This window comes from Miscanthus floridulus, chromosome 1 (genome assembly GCF_019320115.1).
Source record: "Miscanthus floridulus cultivar M001 chromosome 1, ASM1932011v1, whole genome shotgun sequence".
Taxonomy (NCBI): Eukaryota; Viridiplantae; Streptophyta; class Magnoliopsida; order Poales; family Poaceae; genus Miscanthus; species Miscanthus floridulus.
Genome location: NC_089580.1, coordinates 5,401,800 through 5,420,188, shown reverse-complemented (window position 1 = coordinate 5,420,188; position 18,389 = coordinate 5,401,800). Strand labels below are relative to the sequence as shown.

The window sequence follows — 18,389 nt, the reverse complement described above, 5'->3', positions numbered from 1 at the left end:
TGTGTTCGTTTATTTTAAAAATAGTTTGTTCGGCTTCTTTTTTCAGTCGAAACAGTATTTTTCTCTCACAATAATTTAGCCAGAACAGTGTTTTCCAGCCATATTCAGACCAGCGAACGGGGCCAATGTGTTTATAGAAATACCACATTATTAGACAGACTATGGCACATTTTAATACAAAAAATTTGACATGACATGTATGACAAATATGTGCGGCTGTAAGCTTGTCAAATTGCATATGACTAGCGCCCTAGCAACATCAAACATAGTGTTTGTCTGCTGACTGTTATTTATTATGAACAAAAGTTGAGTAACAACGGAGACAGCACCTCGCCCCTCTGCCTCGACTTCTTGTTCTGGCCGCCGCCCGCGCCCACAAGAGGTCCCGAGTCCGGAGCCCCGATTTCCTCCCCAACCTGCTGAGTACCGACCGTCCCAACCTAAATTACAAGACGTTTATGTATCTAGACATAACATATACAGATACATAGCAAAAGTCATGAATCTAAAAAAGCCAAAACATTTTATATACATGCGTAATGCTCTTATTATGAGCATACATAACACATTATTAGTTCATGTACATTAGTACATACGTACAGGCAGCCTAACCATCACACGGATCGAACGCGTACATACTACACTGAACAGTCCATTCTGCCAACTTCTACTGAGGATTCAGTACCTTGATTAACTCACTCAGCTTGTCACTACTAACAGACTAACAGTACGTCGATCTCACGACCGCTATATACATACAAAAATATGCAGTAGGTAGGGACATAACATAACATAGGTATAGCCTGGCCCAGCAGGTACGTACATACGCCCGATCCGTCTCTTCATCTTCAGTGGAGGATTGCAGTTGCAGGGAGTGGAGGTCTTGGGTGCCTCTCAGTCTTCAGGGGCACTTGGGCGTCTTCCTGGGGCCGGCGGTGAGCATGTCGCGGTAGCAGGGGCACTCGTTGCCGCCGCGCGCCGGGCCCGTGGGCACGCAGTTGCACTCCTCGCAGCAGAGGCCGCAGGACCTCATGCACGCGCCCCGCGCCCGCGCGCTCGCCCGCCCGCACCGCACGCTGCACTTGCCCGAGCAGAACCCTGCAGCATGCGTGTGTCGGCGTGTGCCGGCGCATCAGCGGTCACCACCAGTCACGCACGGAATCGAGACGGACGGCGACCACGCCGCCGGCCGGCCTCCTAGATAGAAGCCAGTCACGAGATTCAGCCATTCAGGTAACGTAGTACGTACCTGAAGCGGCGTCGGCGGTCTGGAGCCAAGACGCGGCCGCGACGAGCAGCAGGAGGAGGAGGATCGCGGCGGTCTGGAGCGGGGGCTTGGCCATGGCCATCGAGAAGAGCTCTGCTGGTGCTTGTAGGCTGCTGACAGCTTTGGCGGAGTGAGTGAGGGAGTGGAGTGGAGTGAGGTGCCGCTCGCTCGGTTCCGGGCTTCTTTGTACTCGTGGTCACCGCACCGCCCCCCGCTCCCTGCCCCCGGCCCGACTGGGGTCAGGAAGGCTCTGGAGAGCGAGCGACGTGTCGCGCGGTTACCCGCCGTGATTGTCCGGTCCCCTGTGTAGGACAATGCCGCTATGAATGCCTGCCGAGAAGGGACACGGACGATGAGGCAGCAGCAAGCCGTATCTGGGCCTTGTTTAGATGCCATCCAAATTCCAAGTTTTTTCACTCTCTCTCCATCACATCAATTTTTAGCCGCTTGTATGGAGTATTAAATGTAGGTAAAAAAAATAATTAATTGCACAGTTTAGTTCGAAATCACGAGATGAATCTTTTAAGCCTAGTTGGTCCACGATTGGACAATATTTGTCAAATAAGACGAAAGTGCTACTATTCATCGGGTTGAAATTTTTTCGCAATCTAAACGAGGCCCTGGTGGTGCGGTGCTCTGCATGTTACTCCAGCAGGGCAGCAGACCCGGGGCCCCCCGGGCATGGTCATCCAAGAACCCGTGACGGCCCCCCACCTGCCGCGGGCGGGGTTGGCGCGCGTGGTCGGGCACGCACTCACTCCTCTCAGCCTCTGACGCCCGCAGCACACGGGCGCGTGTCCATGGCTCTTGTCTGTTGTCTCGCAGTCGCAGATACGCCGGCAGCACGGTCACCGGCTCACCGCACCGAGCTCCCCGTGATCTAGTGATTCCAGTGATTCACCCTATGATCAGTGGCTATTTTACTATGATCCAAGTAATTCACGGCTCTACGTTACTGTGATTACGCTGGACAAGTCCCTTCACTACTGCTAATCTGCTATTTCTGTATATGCGAGTTCCTGCAATAATTGTTTTTACCAACTGTCGAAGGTACAACGTTTCACGTCAACTTTCGCGTCTCAGATGTGCACATTACATTGCTAGCTCGCAAAACACCGTGTGTATAATCACAACCAAACCAACAGTACAGGTGTACATGGCTCTCAACACCAAGTGTGCTACACGTCAAAAAGGCTACATACAAATACAATACGAGCTACAACCATCGAATGTAAGGAATGCAAACTGCACACTAGATACAAAACCAGGACCGATGAGGAAGAAAGGAAACGTCTCGAGTTCTAGCCGAAAGGCGACGGCACGGGTCCAGGTCCACCGGCGAGGGCGTCGGATCTCTTGATGCTCCCCATGCCACAGATGACGCACCCAGGTGCGGAGAGCGCAGAGAACTTGGCGCCGCAGAGGTCGCAGACGTCGTGGCCGATGGTCGATAGCCGGCTGAGCGTCACGGAGCAGAACTGCGAGGGGTCCTCGAACGGGTCGATGGATTTGTTCGTCAGGCCCCTCTGGACGCACATGTCGATCAGGCTCTTGAGTTCGTCCTGCTTCGTCGGAGGCGCCTTGGAGTAGAGGAGGTCCAGCATTTGCTTGGCGTAGGCGTAGTTCTGGACCTCCATGTTCCGCTTGATGGCAGTCCTGATGCAGTTGATGCGGTGCTTGGCCTGGATGGGCAGGGAAGCAAGGTGCCGAGATAGCCTGGCCATTTCCTCCTTCGCACTCAGAGCACCAGCTCCTTGAACCCTTTGCAGACGAGCAATTTCCTGCACAGAAACCAAGGATGCTACGCTTAAGGCAACAATCTCAACGGTTCTAGGTGAATGACTAGCAAGCTGATCTTAATCATAGATGTATTTCTCGCCGCATGCAATTGAGACAACAAATGTTACCTGCAGCAGAGCAACTGCAATCTTATACTGAGCACAAATGGTGGCCTGCGCTTTGATGTCAGCTTCACGTGACTGGTCCTTTGCAAGGGCTAAGAATGCTTCGTCCAAACAAGATAGTGCATCGGTGAGCTGATTCTGCTCAAGATGAGCAAGAGCCATCTTGTAGCATTCTGCAGCAGGGGCACCACGTGGTACCTGTAATAATGGATGAGGGTGTCAAGGAAAGCAGTCCAGACCCATCAGATTTCTTTTCAGGAAATACACAGTACCTGGCCAGGCCGCACAGCAGTAGGTGCTGGAGGGCGAGCAGCTTGCTTTGCCGCTCCAGGACCCTCAAGAGCGCTGAGATCAATGGGTTGTGATGGAGCAGGAATACCAGGTCGAAAGCCCTGTGCCTGTGATGGAAGAGCCTGGCCTTGTGAAGGAAGTGGCTGACTCTGTGGGGGAACACCACCATCGGGCAGGCCAATAGAGTCCATAGGAATGCCTGGTTGCTGAGGAAACTGGGACTGCTGCGGTGGAAACTGTGACTGCTGCGGTGGTGCTTGTGGCGGCACCCCACCATCTGGAAGGCCAACATTAGCCATCATTTGATTAGGTACTGGGCGGCCTTGATCCATACCAGGAGCAGGTTGAGCCATTCGTGAGAGGACTATTCCAGGAGGAGGTAATTGAGCCGCAAGCTGATGTGATGGAATAGTGTTCTGGAAGAAGTCCTCAGGGATAGGTCCAGCCGTCACTCCCATGCCTGCAATAACAGGACCTGTGGCACTAGAGGGTGTCTGCGGTTGCACTAAAGCATTTGTTCCAAACAAATCAATTGCAGCATTTGGCATTGCTGGGGAAACAGCTGCTGCTGGACCTCCTGGCTGTGTAGGAGCCTGATTAAAGTCTTGAGGTGTCCCTGATAATGACCTTGTCCTACTCAGTGGAGGAGGACCCAAGCCTATCTGTTTAGTGGCTTCTTTCAATTTGTTGACATCAACAGTCGGTGCAGCCAGTTTATCACGTATCCTTATATGTATCTTTTTAGTCTTTGAGGTTGACTCGTCTTCATCACTACTTCCATCGTCAACAACACCATATAAAGTCTTCTTAAAGTCCTCGGCAGCTTTTGCCTGTTCATCAGCAGATGCAATCTGGACTCCCAGCTGTCTTGCCAAAGTATCGCCAACCGAAACACCACCAGCAATTGCCTTGTTTTTCTCTGCCGATGCAGAAGACACCGCATGTGCGTTCTCACTACTAGCTGCAGCTATAGCTTTAACCAAACTCTTTTCACTTACTTCCACTACATTACCCCTTCCTTTCATCACACCCAGGTACACACCAATATGATCTGCAACAACAGATGGAATACCAGCTTCAGTTGTCTTCATATAAGGCATGACTTCTCCTGCAAGCTCCCACTGAGGTATATTCTTAATGTTAGTAGGTGTTTTGATCTCCCAGTTTCCTCCTGCCCATTCAGGGCCTTTAGGAACCATACTTTCAGCAGCAAAATTGGCGAATACGCCCTGTGTCCATCCAGTCGAACGAACTCTTAAAATTCTCTCAAGGTATCGCCTCAGCTCAGAATCTGTACCAGATTCCTCCAACTTTTGTGCAAGGCGTCGCAATGCACTAGGGTTCAGGTGACATATAAATAGATCCAGCATGCTCTCACGATCTGTAATAACCTCAAAAGTTTCTTTTGCACTGTCAAACTGACCATACCTGAAAATATTTATCAAATGTTACGCTTTAATTCTTATGAGAGCATCTCTATTTTGAAAATAACATTGAAGAAACTAGAAGTAACAGAAACAAGACAAGTAAATTGTGGAGAGCAGTAACGAGTTGAATTATATCGATGGAAAAAATAACAAATCATTTAGTCATCGGCAGACAACAATAACAAAGCATTTTAGTTCCAAACAAGTCCATGTAGGCTAGATCTCAAACCCAACAAGAGACAACAAAGAGGGGAAACTATTTAATAAAAGTATAAACAGGTATTAACAATAGCAAGAAATATTACTGTTATTATTATATTAATTACTCTTGTTATTAATATTCATCAGCAAAACGCTTCAATAACGGCCAGATAGGTATCAACATCAACATACAGAACAGATTGTTTTATACTCCTCCATTCCAAATTATAGGACGTTTTGGCTTTTCTAGCATATGTAGATTTTGCTATGCACTTAGATATACACTATTGTCTAGATACATGATAAAAACAATGTATCTAGAAAAACCAAAACGTCTTATAATTTAGAATTGGGGGGGGGGGGGGGGGGGGTATTTAACAAACTAAAATTCTATACAGCTAGTCTGCGAATTCTTGTGACACCAGAAAATTTCCTAGATGAGTATCTAGCCCATCATGGAACATCTTTAAAAATCAACTAGCGTGGATTATAGATTCTGTCTGGAGCAAAGAAACATGAGAATATCACAAAGTATATTCATGAAAGGCTCTGAAAGTATTTCAGTCGATGGGCATCTTTAGTGCCTCTTATATTTTGAGAGTGCTTCTTAGCCACTTACTGTGAAAATTCAAAACTTTAGGGCATGTCTAAAGGCTCAAGTCTATAAAGTTTTTGGAAATTGGTTATCATAAGATGTAACAAAAAATCAAAGATTGAACTATCTTCAAAGTACTTCAGATATTTGCCGATATGAAAAATGATACCCCCTCCATCCCAAAAAGAATGCAATTCTCAATTCCCAAGGAGTCAAACGAATTTAGGTTTGACTAAATTTATACAACAAAGTACTAATATTGATGATGCCAAATAAGTATCATTGGACTAATTATAAAATATTCCCTCCATCCCAAATTAGAAGTCATTTTGGCTTTTCTAGGTATGTAGCTTTTGCTATGCACCTAGCTATATGATATGTCTAGATACATATTATATTATATTATATAAACTTGGTCAAACCTACAATTACATTCTTTTTGGGACAGAGGGAGTATATACTGGATAAAAGTTATGAATGATTGCAATTTAGCCATACAGTGGAGACGGTATCCAAATTAAGATCAGGTAAAGATGCTAGGTGAACATACTTTATACATGCATATCCCAATTCTCGGAAACGCTGGAACAGATGAGAAGTGGGAGGGCATTGAGGATAATCTCTGGAACGCAGGAACTCATCTTTTAGAATTGACAGAGCAGTAGAGAACCGGAGAGCTTTGATTGCATAATTGCAGCGCATGATCTAAAACAGTTAGGGAAGATGCATTAGCCCAGGCGAAAGAGAAGCTGTCAATAAGAACACAGGTTAAGCTCACTTGGGTAAACTGAGGTCCTGCTTGAGATAATGATACAGCAAGATCTCCACAAACAGGAGGTCCTTTAGTTAATATGTCCAATGACCTTGGAGTGATGCGTAAGCTATCAAACCTGCAAGAAACAAGTACCAAGAGATACAATGTAGTCAGAACATGGAGATCCAGCCACTACAAAAACTATGAAAATTTTTCACTAACCAAATAGTGACATAAACCATTAACAATCACATTGCAGTACCTCTGTGCTAAAATTCAACTAGAGTAATTAACAAGCATACTAAAAAGTGGACAACACACAACAGAGTCAAGAAAAAAAAATACCTCGAGGTTATTTGGTACAGGACTTCTGAAAGATCAAGTTTTTGCTCAAAGTATTGCTGCATGGTAGCAAATCCAATGAGAAGAGGTTCAAGAAGCCCAACTAAACAGCCCCTTATTTCCACTCCCTTTTTCTGTCTTGGGTTTATATCCGTCGGATTTACAAGCAGCAGGCGGTCATTCAATGCACCAAGTAATACTGAAGATACAAAGGAATATGGTTTAGTTCAGCACAGACTGGGCAAGAAGACAAAATAGTAACATATTGATAGCATGACAGCAGGGCTGGAAGTGTCACAAAGAACCTAGGTTGATCATACTATAAAAAAAAAGTTGTACAGTAACTTAAATGGATCTTCCCCTTTTTCCTTCTTAATATAATGATACGCAGATCTCTTGCATGTTCGAGACGACCAAAACAAAACAAAAAAAAAAAAAAAGGATCTTACCTGAACGAGGGAAGCTAGTGGAGAGGATTGATCGGACTTTGTTGTCCCACCCAAGCATACTTATTGCAGTTGCACTCGAGAAGATAAGTGCTGGTCCAACCCACAACATTGATCGATAGTACAAAGTGGTTAAGTGCTCAACAAAGAAGAATGGCTGTCTAGAACAGATAATAAGCATGATCGCATAACACAAGATAATGAGAGGGGGGGGGGGGGGGGGGGGGGGGGGGGGGGGGGGGGGGGGGGGGTGTAGCTGCAAGACTAAGATAAAAGGATATTGATGGGAGACCACGATCAAACTTTGTTGAGCTGCTTGATAGTATATCAAGATCAGCAGAAGCAATTAGCACCCTCTGATTTGTCAATATTCCTACTACAGGACCTCTTAGAGTTGTTTGCCAGTGGGCCTGCATAGATAACAAAATTGATTACAGACAACTACCAGTTAAGTGACTAGCTGTGCCTATGATTTTGGTGGTGAAATGGATTCTCGATTACAATTTACATGAATTTTAAGAGCACAGATACTTTCTACAGAATTTTTAAAATAGTCCATAGCATATGCATCTAACACAATGACATCTGCCTACAAGCAGTAAGGTTTCCGTCGTGTCTACAGCCCACAGCTGAACTATGTAATAATGAGTGATTGGGCGCATGTCTCATGCAAAGGCTGGAATACAGAAACGCCTTCATTTAAAAAACTGTAGTGTTTAATGCTAATAGCACAGTTCTAAGTGAAAGAATGTGTCCTTTTCAGTGGATATTTAGTTTTTTACAACTCAAGCAAAGCAAGCATCAACACTACAACAGCACACGAATGCAAGAGTGACCTACACACAAATTCAAGATGCAAACATTCAGAAATTGATTGCCTCAGAAAATCAAATTATTGTTCCTATTTGGATAATAACGATCAAGCTAAACTCCAAGGACTAACCACCTTCAGAAGAAAATGTTTGGGCGCATGATCAGGCATTATCAGAGATTTAATATTCAAAGATTGGAATGGTCCTTAAGGAGAGAATTAGCAAAGATTAATCACCTGAAGAACAGTCTCATTTGGTTTCAATTTGATAAACTTCTTCCCGTCAGTTTTCGTTGTAATGGATAGCCCGTTGTCTGTAGACAGCCTATATCCCTGCAGAAGCTTCGCAAGTCCAATATGCTTTCCCGAAATCACATACAACAAGGTTGATTCTGTAGGACAGAACAATGCATCAGTAATTATTCTCCAAAGTTACATATATCAATAAATTTCCAAACAAGGCAACCCTAGCATTCTTTCTCTTTTTTTTTTCTTTGATGAAAATGAAGGAGATAAGAGTTGGAAGAGGGGTGAGTGCAAAACAGTCCACTCAGCCTACCTAGAGGAGAAGAAAATATGCGATCAACCTCTGATTCAAAAGTAAACTGTAGAGGACCTTGGCCTTCCGTTGAGTTAGCTGCATTATCAGCGAAAGTGTTTTCTTCAAGCACAGCAGCATTATTTTCAAGAGCTTCCTTTGTGGCTACAGCTTTGAGACTAAAGAGATTAAGGCTAGTTCTATCTTCCTCCAGAATAGCATATTGATTATCATCTGGGCCCAAAAAGGCAGCATCTCGACCTAATAAAGAACCACATACCACATAATGTGTCAGAAAGTCAGGTAGAAAATACTTAAGATCTCAGTGAGATAGGTAAGTAAGATTCATTCCAAAAAGAGAAACCTCTTATTGAACTTCCTTTGCTGTTCACTGTCTGTAGATCAGTCTGCTCCCAGTAAAGAACAACTTCATGTGCCACTCCAGCTGTACCACTTAATTCAAACACAACAAGAAACAAATGTTGTTTTGGACTGTATGACATATTCTTGGGATGGCATTCCACATTTGAAGGAATCTGAGGATGGGTTACATGAGAATTAGAGAACAAATAAAAGGTAACAAACAAGAAAACATTGTTCTGATGGACAGTCAATACCGTTGAGTAAAGCTTCTTATAGAGATTGTCAGCTCCAGATGATAAGTTATGAGCCATCAGGTTAAATCCATCCAAATAGAAAGCTCTAACTGGATACTGAACAACACGGGTTTCCTTGTTGAAGAAATTCAGCTCTAGATGGAATGGCTGGAGTTGCAAAATTAACGAACTGTTTAGAGAGCGAAAAGGGAGCATATAAATGAAAAGATAAATTACTCTAACAGTTACCTGACAAACAGGAACATCTCGCAAAAGGTTGCTAGAATCTGAAATTGTAACAAGAGGTAGGCGAGAGATTGGACCACTTTTGGCATGCCCTTCCATGAAATGCTGCGTAAATAATATATTAAAAAAATTAGAAATGGTCTACAAACACAATTGTTGGCTGAGCTAGTAGAATCAACCAATGGATAAGTACTAAACTCATAGGCCATAACACGTTAGGAAAATAGAAGGCTGAAATGGAAAACAGATGGCCAAAGCCTGTGTTTGAATGTGGCAACACGAGTGACATGGCAGCACTAAAATATGCACAAGATTTTTTGGGAGGCCTCTTCGTCAAGCACTCCTAATTTATTTGTTTTCTGCAGCACTGCCACTGAGACTGTACAGGAAACAGAAATAGGTCTTACATCATATTTGTGTTACCTAGAAGGGTTCAACAAATGTGTGGAGGTTGTAACAATTCAAGTTGAGCCACTAAAAGAAAACTGGTAAAAAAAATACTATGAAACGACTGCCAAGAGAACTACCACATACACTGTGAAGGAATGCCTTCCTTGCAACATCTGAAATAGTTAGCTGGCTCTGGCTGACAATAAGAAAACAGGTGAAATCAAACCAACAATCAATATGAGATGAAATCAATAAAAAGCTATAGCTACATAGAATCACACCCCCCCCCCCCCCCCCAAAAAAAAAAAAGAATTCAGACAAATAGAAAGTTTTTATCATCTACGTAGGTAACACTGAATTTTACCCCTTCAAGTGCTGCTCTTGCAATTGTGCCTGAAGTTGATGCTCTGCTAATATTCCGGATGATCCCAAGGCTAATAGTTTCTCCTTTAAAACAGCAGCTGTAGCACCAGAGCAAACCATGAAATACTTACGACATTTACAAACTGCTTGAAATATCTAATTTTTTCCCAAATATACCATAAGTATGATTCGGCAAGTAAACCAAGGATTGAAATCAGATCAGTGTTGCGTAAGTAGCATGATATATTGCATTATTTTGTCCTGTACGAACCAAGGTTCACATTTCCACAAGGGCCCCATTAAAGTAAACATGAAAATAACTCCAGGAAAAAGGAAGGTTACCAGTTGAGCCCCTAGCTCCCTGAAGAAGAGCAAAAAGTTGTCTCCTCCCTTCTCTTGTGTATGCAGCCTTGTTCTTTGCAGCTTCTGTCCCAGACATATCCTACAAATTGAATATGTCAAGTGTTTCTGAAACCCTTGTCATTAAGTACCAAACTTATTTAGGTTCATAGTTAGCATGGCCTAACCGCAAAAATTACTGCAGCCAAATTGAACTTGGGATGCACTGCCAAATTTTTAATTCGGGGTAATGGGTACACTGCTTCTCCACCTTGAAGAGTTAGTATTTTTGTGATATCCATTGTTTCAATAGCTGCACCATTAACAAGCAAAATTATTGCAGAAATCATTTTCAAGCAAAATAAAGGATTAAATAACCCTGAAATGTAACTGCAAAGTAAGAAAGGCAGCTTGAGAGGAAAAAGAGGAAATAGCTATGGAATTTCTCAATTTTCTCAAAAGAAGATAAGAATAAAAAATAACCTGCGCGCTCAAAGAAATGAGTTTCCATAGGTTGTCTGTTAGGGTTTATTATAACTCGTGTCTTCCACACTTGGAGTGCTCCATCCTTTGAAATAGTAACAAGCAGCCGCAGTGTAGGAAGCCAGGATACAGATGTGATAGGCTGGGAACCAGCCTGTGTACTAAGTAAAAGTGAAACACAAAATTCAGATGGAAAATAAACAGAAAGATGGCTATGTCAAAAAACAGTGTAACTAGAGGATGATAGACACCAACAAAGAAAGGTGCATGCAGATGATTGGTTAAGACAAAAACACATCATTGCAATTTTTCGATGTCCATTTGATGTCAAGGTACTGCAAGCATTATATTAGAACTTTTAAGTTAAAATTCATGTGCAAAGGTGCATTAAATCAGATGCGGATGTAAGTTTTTCTCCTATGGAGCAAACAACCACAGAACACAGATGGGTGTCTAATACATATGGCAGAGCAGCATATAAATTCAAAACTAAATCCTACTGTGGACTACAGTGTCCTAAGGATAACTGTTCCAGTTTCACTGGTGCTTTAAGGAACTCGGTGTTTGACTTTGCAGATAATGAACATTTCATTAGCACTGGAGTCAAAGTAGCAACCAGTACTGGAAAGAAAAGAAACAATGGGCAATACACCCATGACACTATAGCTGTATTTTCCAACTGTGAACGCTATATAAGAATACTTACATGCCAATCATACTTGGCCTCTCAGTTGATACATCCCAAGCCAGTAGAGTACCACCTCTATCACCAACAAATATCCACTCTAGGGTCGGATGAAACCCAAAAGCACCAGCTCCCATTAGCTTAATTGTGCTGTCAACAGCAACTGAAACATTGTGCGATTAAGAAGCCAATGGGTGGAAAATCACAAAAAAAAAACACATGAATATAAAATACAGCATCACATCTTACGTTGTAAGGTATAGTGTACAGCATATGTCTGGATGTTGTAGGCACGTATCAAGCCCTCAGCATAAGCTACATACTAAAATCATAAGCTTGGTCAGATATGGAAAAAGGCAGAAACATGACAACATAAAATCAAAAACAGAAACAAGTCAAGATATGACTGTTTACCAAGACAGGGAGGCGGGGATGGCAAGCCAGGTTAACAATGGGCTTTTTAAGATCAGTCTTTATTTTTGTTGGCGGTCTCCCTCCATCAACAGTCCCTACAACTAGAAGAAAGCAAGAGGTTAACACGTGGAAGTGAACCTGTAAAAACAAAACCAAATGGAGGATCACTTTAAGCCTCCCAAGCAAACACAAAAAATAACCTGTCAAGCTAAGAGAATAACCTGTTACACTCATTCTTTTGTGGAAACCAAAAAATACAATAGGCTCAAGAGGTGTCAATGCAAGATGGACTTCTGTATCTATTGAAACATGATCTGATTTTTTCTCAGGCGAGTGCAGCACAAGTGTCTGCTCCGTGGCGAAATCACAGGATCTGATTGTAGCATCCTGCAGAACAAGAGATAACAGTTGTACAAGCTATTAATAAAAGATGCAAAACTCACAGCCAGTAGCCAATAGCAGTGCATGCACTCAGAGGCTGCTAGAGAATAATATTATTCACTCTGCATGGCAGGTGACTAGATAAAAAGGGCTAAAGAATATGCCTAGTTGCCTACTAACAAGAATGAAGCATCATCACTTCTCTGATTTTCTGTGAACAGTATCATAAGCATTTGACTTGCTTTGAAGGCACTTCAGTTGTAGCAATAAATGGAATTACTTTTTCAGAAGAAAGAAAAACAAGTGAAGCACTGAGACATACCTCAAGGATAGCAATGACAACATGATTAGTTGTAGGGCTATATGCCATACGAACAACACGGGCGCCAAGGTCAACAGAAGCTATCTTGCTTCCCGTCAGAGCATCGAACTCTGCAAACAAATAAGAAACCTGAGACAACTCAAAAGATTTGTATCCACACAAGACAAATATCAAATAAAGAAATCCATTGAGTTCTTCAACAAACTTTAGTGGTGATAAATAATTTTTACATTGTATTTAACATTGCCATCTTTGATAGGAATAAGCAGTTTGGTTATCACAAAGCAGCAGCCAAATGATTTCACCAACAAAGAGTACAAAGATTAAATGAGTGAATAAACAAACTACTTAATGTAGCATTCAATATTTGAGGTCAGCAGAGGCGCAAATGTGATACCATGGTTGCGACCGACTAGTTGTGATGATACCATGTTTTTCAACATTCTAAGCCACAAGCTCGCTAGTTATCCACATATATTTGTGACGGATACACGATACAGCAACTGAATTATAAAACCTAGTAAGATGTAAACCTAGGCATCATTCTCTTACATCCCCAGGTGTTTAACTTTGACTAACAAAATCATCATTGAAAGCACAGATCAAGCTATGGGACTGATCTATAAACTAACCAATCTGCTATTGTAGGTTCATGTAATCTACTCGACATGTGAACATTACTCATGAGATGCAATAGTTTTAAAATGGGATCCTACAGAGTTGATCACAAGCTCCCTTCAAACCTAGACTTTCAGGCAGTGGAGATCCGACTCCCCTTCCAATTCCCTCGTTTCCATCACCCGAGCCAACCGGATATCAGTGTCCCCCGGATCAGCAATGGTACAACCCACCCGAGTCACGAACATCCCCTTGGCGCTTTACCCAAGTATACATACGAGACTACAGCGGCTGGGTAGTCGAAGCGGCGTAGTAAGAGAGAACGCACCGACGACGTGGGTGCCGATGGCCACAGCGACGATGGCCTGGGAGGAGCGGAAGGCGGCGGCGTGCGGCTGCATAGGGCTGGCCGAGGCACCGCGGCGGCCGCCGGAGTGGCGCAGGTCCAGGTGCTGCACCGTCGTCCACTCCATCGGGGCGCCGGATCTGGACTGCTCCGGCATCAGGGGCTTGTTTGGCTGCCACCCTCAGCCGAATTTGCCTGACCGGAGTCCCTCCCTGTCCCCCACCCCGGCGTCCGGCCGCCTGACCGCCGGCCTTCAGCAGCTGAATCCTGCTGCGAAGCAACCTTCTCGGATACACATCTCTGTTCTGGAGGAGCAGGCGGACTCGGAGTCGATGGGATCTGGGGATGGCAAAACAGAACGCACCGACTGGAGATGGTGCGGAAATATACAGATTTCTGTTTGAGCCGTCGGATCATGTACTACCTTCTCCGGCACAGCACACATTTCATGTTGTAGTCCATTTCCGATTTGTCATGGGTATTCAATTCAATTCTAGACATCCAATATTTACATCCAAATGGACCCTTATATAATTTGGAAATAGAGGGAGCAGATGATTGCGTACGGATAATGTGCATTTTTTATTTTAGGTTATTATATATGTATTTCTGGTTTTAGCTTCTCTTAATATGTGTTTGGTTCTGGGACTATGTGGGTTGGGTTGGGTTCAACCCTGTTTTTTTTTGTTGGGTTGGACCCATTTTGTGTTTGGTTTGAGGGATAAGGTTAGTCCCATGTTTTCTGTTTGGTTCTGAATATTATAGACGTGGGTTTAGATCTCTGACGAATGGGTCCCGCACATCAACCTCTTCCACCTTCTTCTCCCCATCTCCTCTGCTCGGTCCTCACCCATCCCGCGTGCGCCGCCGGGGCTAGCATCCCGTCCGCGACTAGTCACCGCGGCCTCGGCTCGCGTGCGCCGCCGCTTCAGCCACATCCCCATGCACGCTCTGCTTCGCGCGGCCGCATCCGCACGTGCAGGTCCTCCTCCGATGTCACCAGCAGCAGGTCCTCCTCTGAGGCCGCAACAGCTCCTCCGCGGTCGTAGCTGCTCCTCCGCTGCTGCTCCTCGCCGCCCCACGATCGAGGGAGACAGACCGCCTGGCCTCGCGCCGCCGGTGGGACGAGGCCGCAGAGCTTCCCATGCGCCGCCAAGGAGTCGGGGCCGCGGGCGTCTGCTGCTGTTGTGGGGCTCGCAACCGCTGGTATTGGCTCCGCTACGCCCTCGCGACCACCGCCGCCGCTGCGTCCCTGTGGCCGCCACTAAAGCCACTGCCCTTGTCCCTTCGTTTTCGCGTGACGAGCACCGAGTGGGTCGAACCCCGTCTGCTCGTTTCGGTGGAACGGAGGCAACCCGCATCTCAGAGGAATATTCCCTATCTGGGTCCAACACACTCTCAACCAAACACCATGAAAACTAGGTCCGACCCACTCCAACTCACTTCAACCCCCAATCCAAATACATGCTTATATTTTATGGGGTGTTTGGGACACCTTCAGCTCCAAGAACTCCGCTCCAAGAAAAATGTAGAGTTGAGGGCTAACTCCACGTTTTTTTTGGAGCGCCTCAAAGGATACTCTAGAATTTAGACTTTTATACTTCCTCATGGACTTAGAAGAAAATTACCCATATTTGCCACTCATTAATGCGCCGCTCGGTCTGGCTCCGGTGCGCTCTCCTGCGGCTGCACCGTGCATGCCCGTGTGGTGCATCGCCCACTTCCGTGGCGCTGGATCCCTCCGTTGCTCATCTAGTCATCTTAGGTTTTATTAGATTATTTGAATAAGATAAGCGTCTACAAAAGAGGCTTTCATAATTATTTTGACTAAATTATTTGCAACTATAATATTTTGCATCATATTAACTGTTAAAAAACAATCACTCACAAATTTAACCCTATATTTACCGTGTGATTCTCTGCTCATTTTTTCCTTTGCCTATTTCTTTTTGTTGTTTGGTGACAATGTGTTGATGCTTTGGGTTTCAGATTGGAGGCTGTCAGTGTCGGTGCGAAAAGTGGTCAACAAGTAAATATTTGTCGTTTTGTCGTACGTTGTGATTGGATATGGCCTAGCACGCAATGACACAGGGTTTATACTGGTTCAGGCAACGTGCCCTACATCCAGTTTGAGTTGGTCGGTGACTTTATTCCCGAGCCTAAGTACTCGAAGTTTGCTGTGGGGTTACAAACAAGTGGGAGTAAGATGGGGGTGTTAGAGGTTCGGTCGGGCTCTGGACCGAAAGGCCGAGAGTGACAGGAGTTCCTATGTGCACTAAGTTTTGGAACGTATGCTCCATGTAGCTTTAGAGTTTTAGAGCTGTGAAGCTGTTCGAGTGCTCAGAACATCTAAAGCTAGCCGAGAGAGAGAGTCGGAATTGATCCGTCTGTTGTTTGTTGTTCGTCGGAGAGAGCGCATCCCCTTTTATAGGTAAAAGGGATAGTCTTACAAGTGAGAGAGAGAGAGCGTGTGTGCTACCTAGTCTTGTTGCCCACGCCGCCGGGTATAAGATGGTTTGTCGGCGCCCACAATACTGTGGACGCCCAGATGTATGTGGTAGGCTCTATCGTGTTCTTCTGATATGGTAAATGCCGGCGCCTACCATACTGTAGGATAAATGTCGATGCCCACAACATTGTTCGTGTTCTGACATGTCTGAAATATTGCAAAGTACCCTTCTGACATGGTCTGGCAGTACTGTCCCGCAGGTATGCAGGGTACGGTCCTCGGTAGCGCGGTTGACTTGAGCGCCTTACCTTATCTGCTCCGGCTGATTTCTTGGGTCCTCACCGAGCGGGCGTCCCTGGTCGGTCGTTCCCAGCTGGCTCCGACCGCACTAGTCGGAGAAGAGCCATAAGCAGAGGTTCGATGTATTCCCGATCGAAGAGGCGGGTCGGAGTCAGAAGCGAGCGTCGTCCCCTCCTTGGCCAGGCCTTCCGGTCGGAGAGGCAGGTCGGAGAGGCGGGTCGGAGTTAGAAGCAAGCGTCATTCTCTCCTTGGCCAGGCCTTCCGATCGGAGAGGCAGGTCGGAGTCGGAAGCAAGCATCGTCCTCTCCTTGGCTAGGCCTTCCGGTCGGAGAGGCGGGTCGAAGTCGAAAGCGAGCGTCATCCCCTCCTTGGCCAAGCCTTTCGGTCGGAGACTAGATCGCTCTTCCGGCCTATCGTTAGGTATCTAGGCCGGCCCAGGAGTTGCACGTCGTTCGCAACGTTGTCTGCTGGGCCGAGCTTTTGCTAAGAAGTAGGCCCATTAGGGACCCCGGGTTTATGAACCCGACAGGAGCCCCTGAGCCCTGGGGCGATTCGGGTAGAATCACATAGGGGATTTTTTTTGTTTTGTCAGCTGGTGCGCGCGAGCGCACCCGATGGGTGTAGCCCCCGAGTCTGCGTCTGACTAGTGAGTCGGTTGGAGGCTGAGCATCTTGGTACTCCTTGCTAGGGCTGCAAACTCCTATGTTTCTATCATTCAGGGGTGTTTGCCCGTTGTCGACACAAAATTTTCATCTCTGTGCCGAGGACACATGCAGCAAGCCGGAAGGGTCCGCTCGATGGAGTAGATCCGCCTAGCTTCAGCGCAAGGGTGGTCGATCCTGCGTAATCCTCTCGAGACGTGCCAATCAATTTGACCCTGCCATTGACAAGGAGTGAAAGCTCATCAGTAATTAAGGGCGGAACGTGCCGGTGTTGCCAGACAGTCCTGAATGTGTGGCTCTAAGAACCGATATGAGAGGAGATCGACTAAATAGTCAATCCCAGCATATTTACAAGAATGAATCGGTTAAAGCCCATGGGGTTGTATAAGAAGAATCGGTTATTATTCAAGATAAATGTTATTTAAGCAAATATTAATCAATGGCATAAGGTATTAGCGGTGATCGGTTTGTACTGAGCCAATGATTATAAGTAACCGAACTCCTTTTTATATAAAGAAATAATTCAACATCACTTAACCATTTAATAAAGATGAATCTAATGAACATGTTAGATCTCATCTATCGTCATGACCAGTGGGGCATGAGGCAGAATCATGCAGGCCGTAGAAACAACAATAGACTCGACGACCCTAACTCATTACTAATATCAGTGGGGCATGAGGCAGAATCATGCAGGTCGTAATACAATAACAAGATCATGGGGCTAACATATCTTTCAACTTATCTCTACTTCAACGATCTCGTAATGTGAACTGTTCGTAAAAGCATTCGATATCGGCTAAACAGCCGATTCAGGCATAGTGCACAGTTAAGGTCATGCCTTCTCACGAACGGGTCTACCAACTAACGATCCACACTCCATAGTGCCAACAGTGGGGTGAGAGGCAGAATCCCACAGGCCGTGATGATGGGCCATGGAACGGTTTTCATTAGCTAATAGATCTACTCAAGATCGGACATGCCTTAACTGCACGCTATGCATGATTAAGATTGAAGCAAAACAGCCAATAAAAACATAACTCATCGCTTAAGATGTAGATTAGATCAGTTTTAAATTAGCAAACAATGAGTTAAACAAGATGTAAGGCCGATCCAGATCAATCTCAATCGGGCATAATGATATTGTTGTAATTAGATAAACAATGAAAGCAATAAACAATATCGGTAACTTAATGAATCTACCAAAGATTGCCATGCT

The 18,389-nt window shown here is 45.0% G+C and overlaps 2 protein-coding genes across 2 annotated transcripts; both read right to left on the bottom strand.

Annotated features, from left to right (window-relative positions):
• Window positions 1-495: 495 nt before the first annotated feature.
• Window positions 496-1,435, bottom strand: LOC136471584 (peamaclein-like). Its single transcript, XM_066469330.1, has 2 exons — window positions 1,250-1,435; window positions 496-1,098 (listed from the first exon to the last, which is right to left on the bottom strand). Exons 1-2 carry the CDS (start codon window positions 1,347-1,349, stop codon window positions 902-904), a joined length of 297 nt encoding a protein of 98 aa, XP_066325427.1. The 5' UTR covers window positions 1,350-1,435; the 3' UTR covers window positions 496-901.
• Window positions 1,436-2,279: 844 nt separating this feature from the next.
• On the bottom strand, window positions 2,280-14,136 carry LOC136526385 (uncharacterized). The gene is made up of 24 exons (XM_066519254.1): window positions 13,742-14,136; window positions 12,796-12,905; window positions 12,314-12,479; window positions 12,093-12,193; window positions 11,928-12,000; window positions 11,700-11,841; window positions 10,994-11,154; window positions 10,699-10,823; window positions 10,514-10,613; window positions 10,173-10,269; window positions 9,953-10,004; window positions 9,422-9,523; window positions 9,194-9,340; window positions 8,941-9,112; window positions 8,598-8,837; window positions 8,276-8,430; window positions 7,509-7,637; window positions 7,231-7,348; window positions 6,785-6,980; window positions 6,464-6,575; window positions 6,236-6,390; window positions 3,444-4,890; window positions 3,175-3,369; window positions 2,280-3,048 (listed from the first exon to the last, which is right to left on the bottom strand). The coding sequence occupies exons 1-24, from the start codon at window positions 13,914-13,916 to the stop codon at window positions 2,569-2,571; spliced, it is 4,950 nt and encodes a 1,649-aa protein (XP_066375351.1). The 5' UTR covers window positions 13,917-14,136; the 3' UTR covers window positions 2,280-2,568.
• Window positions 14,137-18,389: the final 4,253 nt, after the last annotated feature.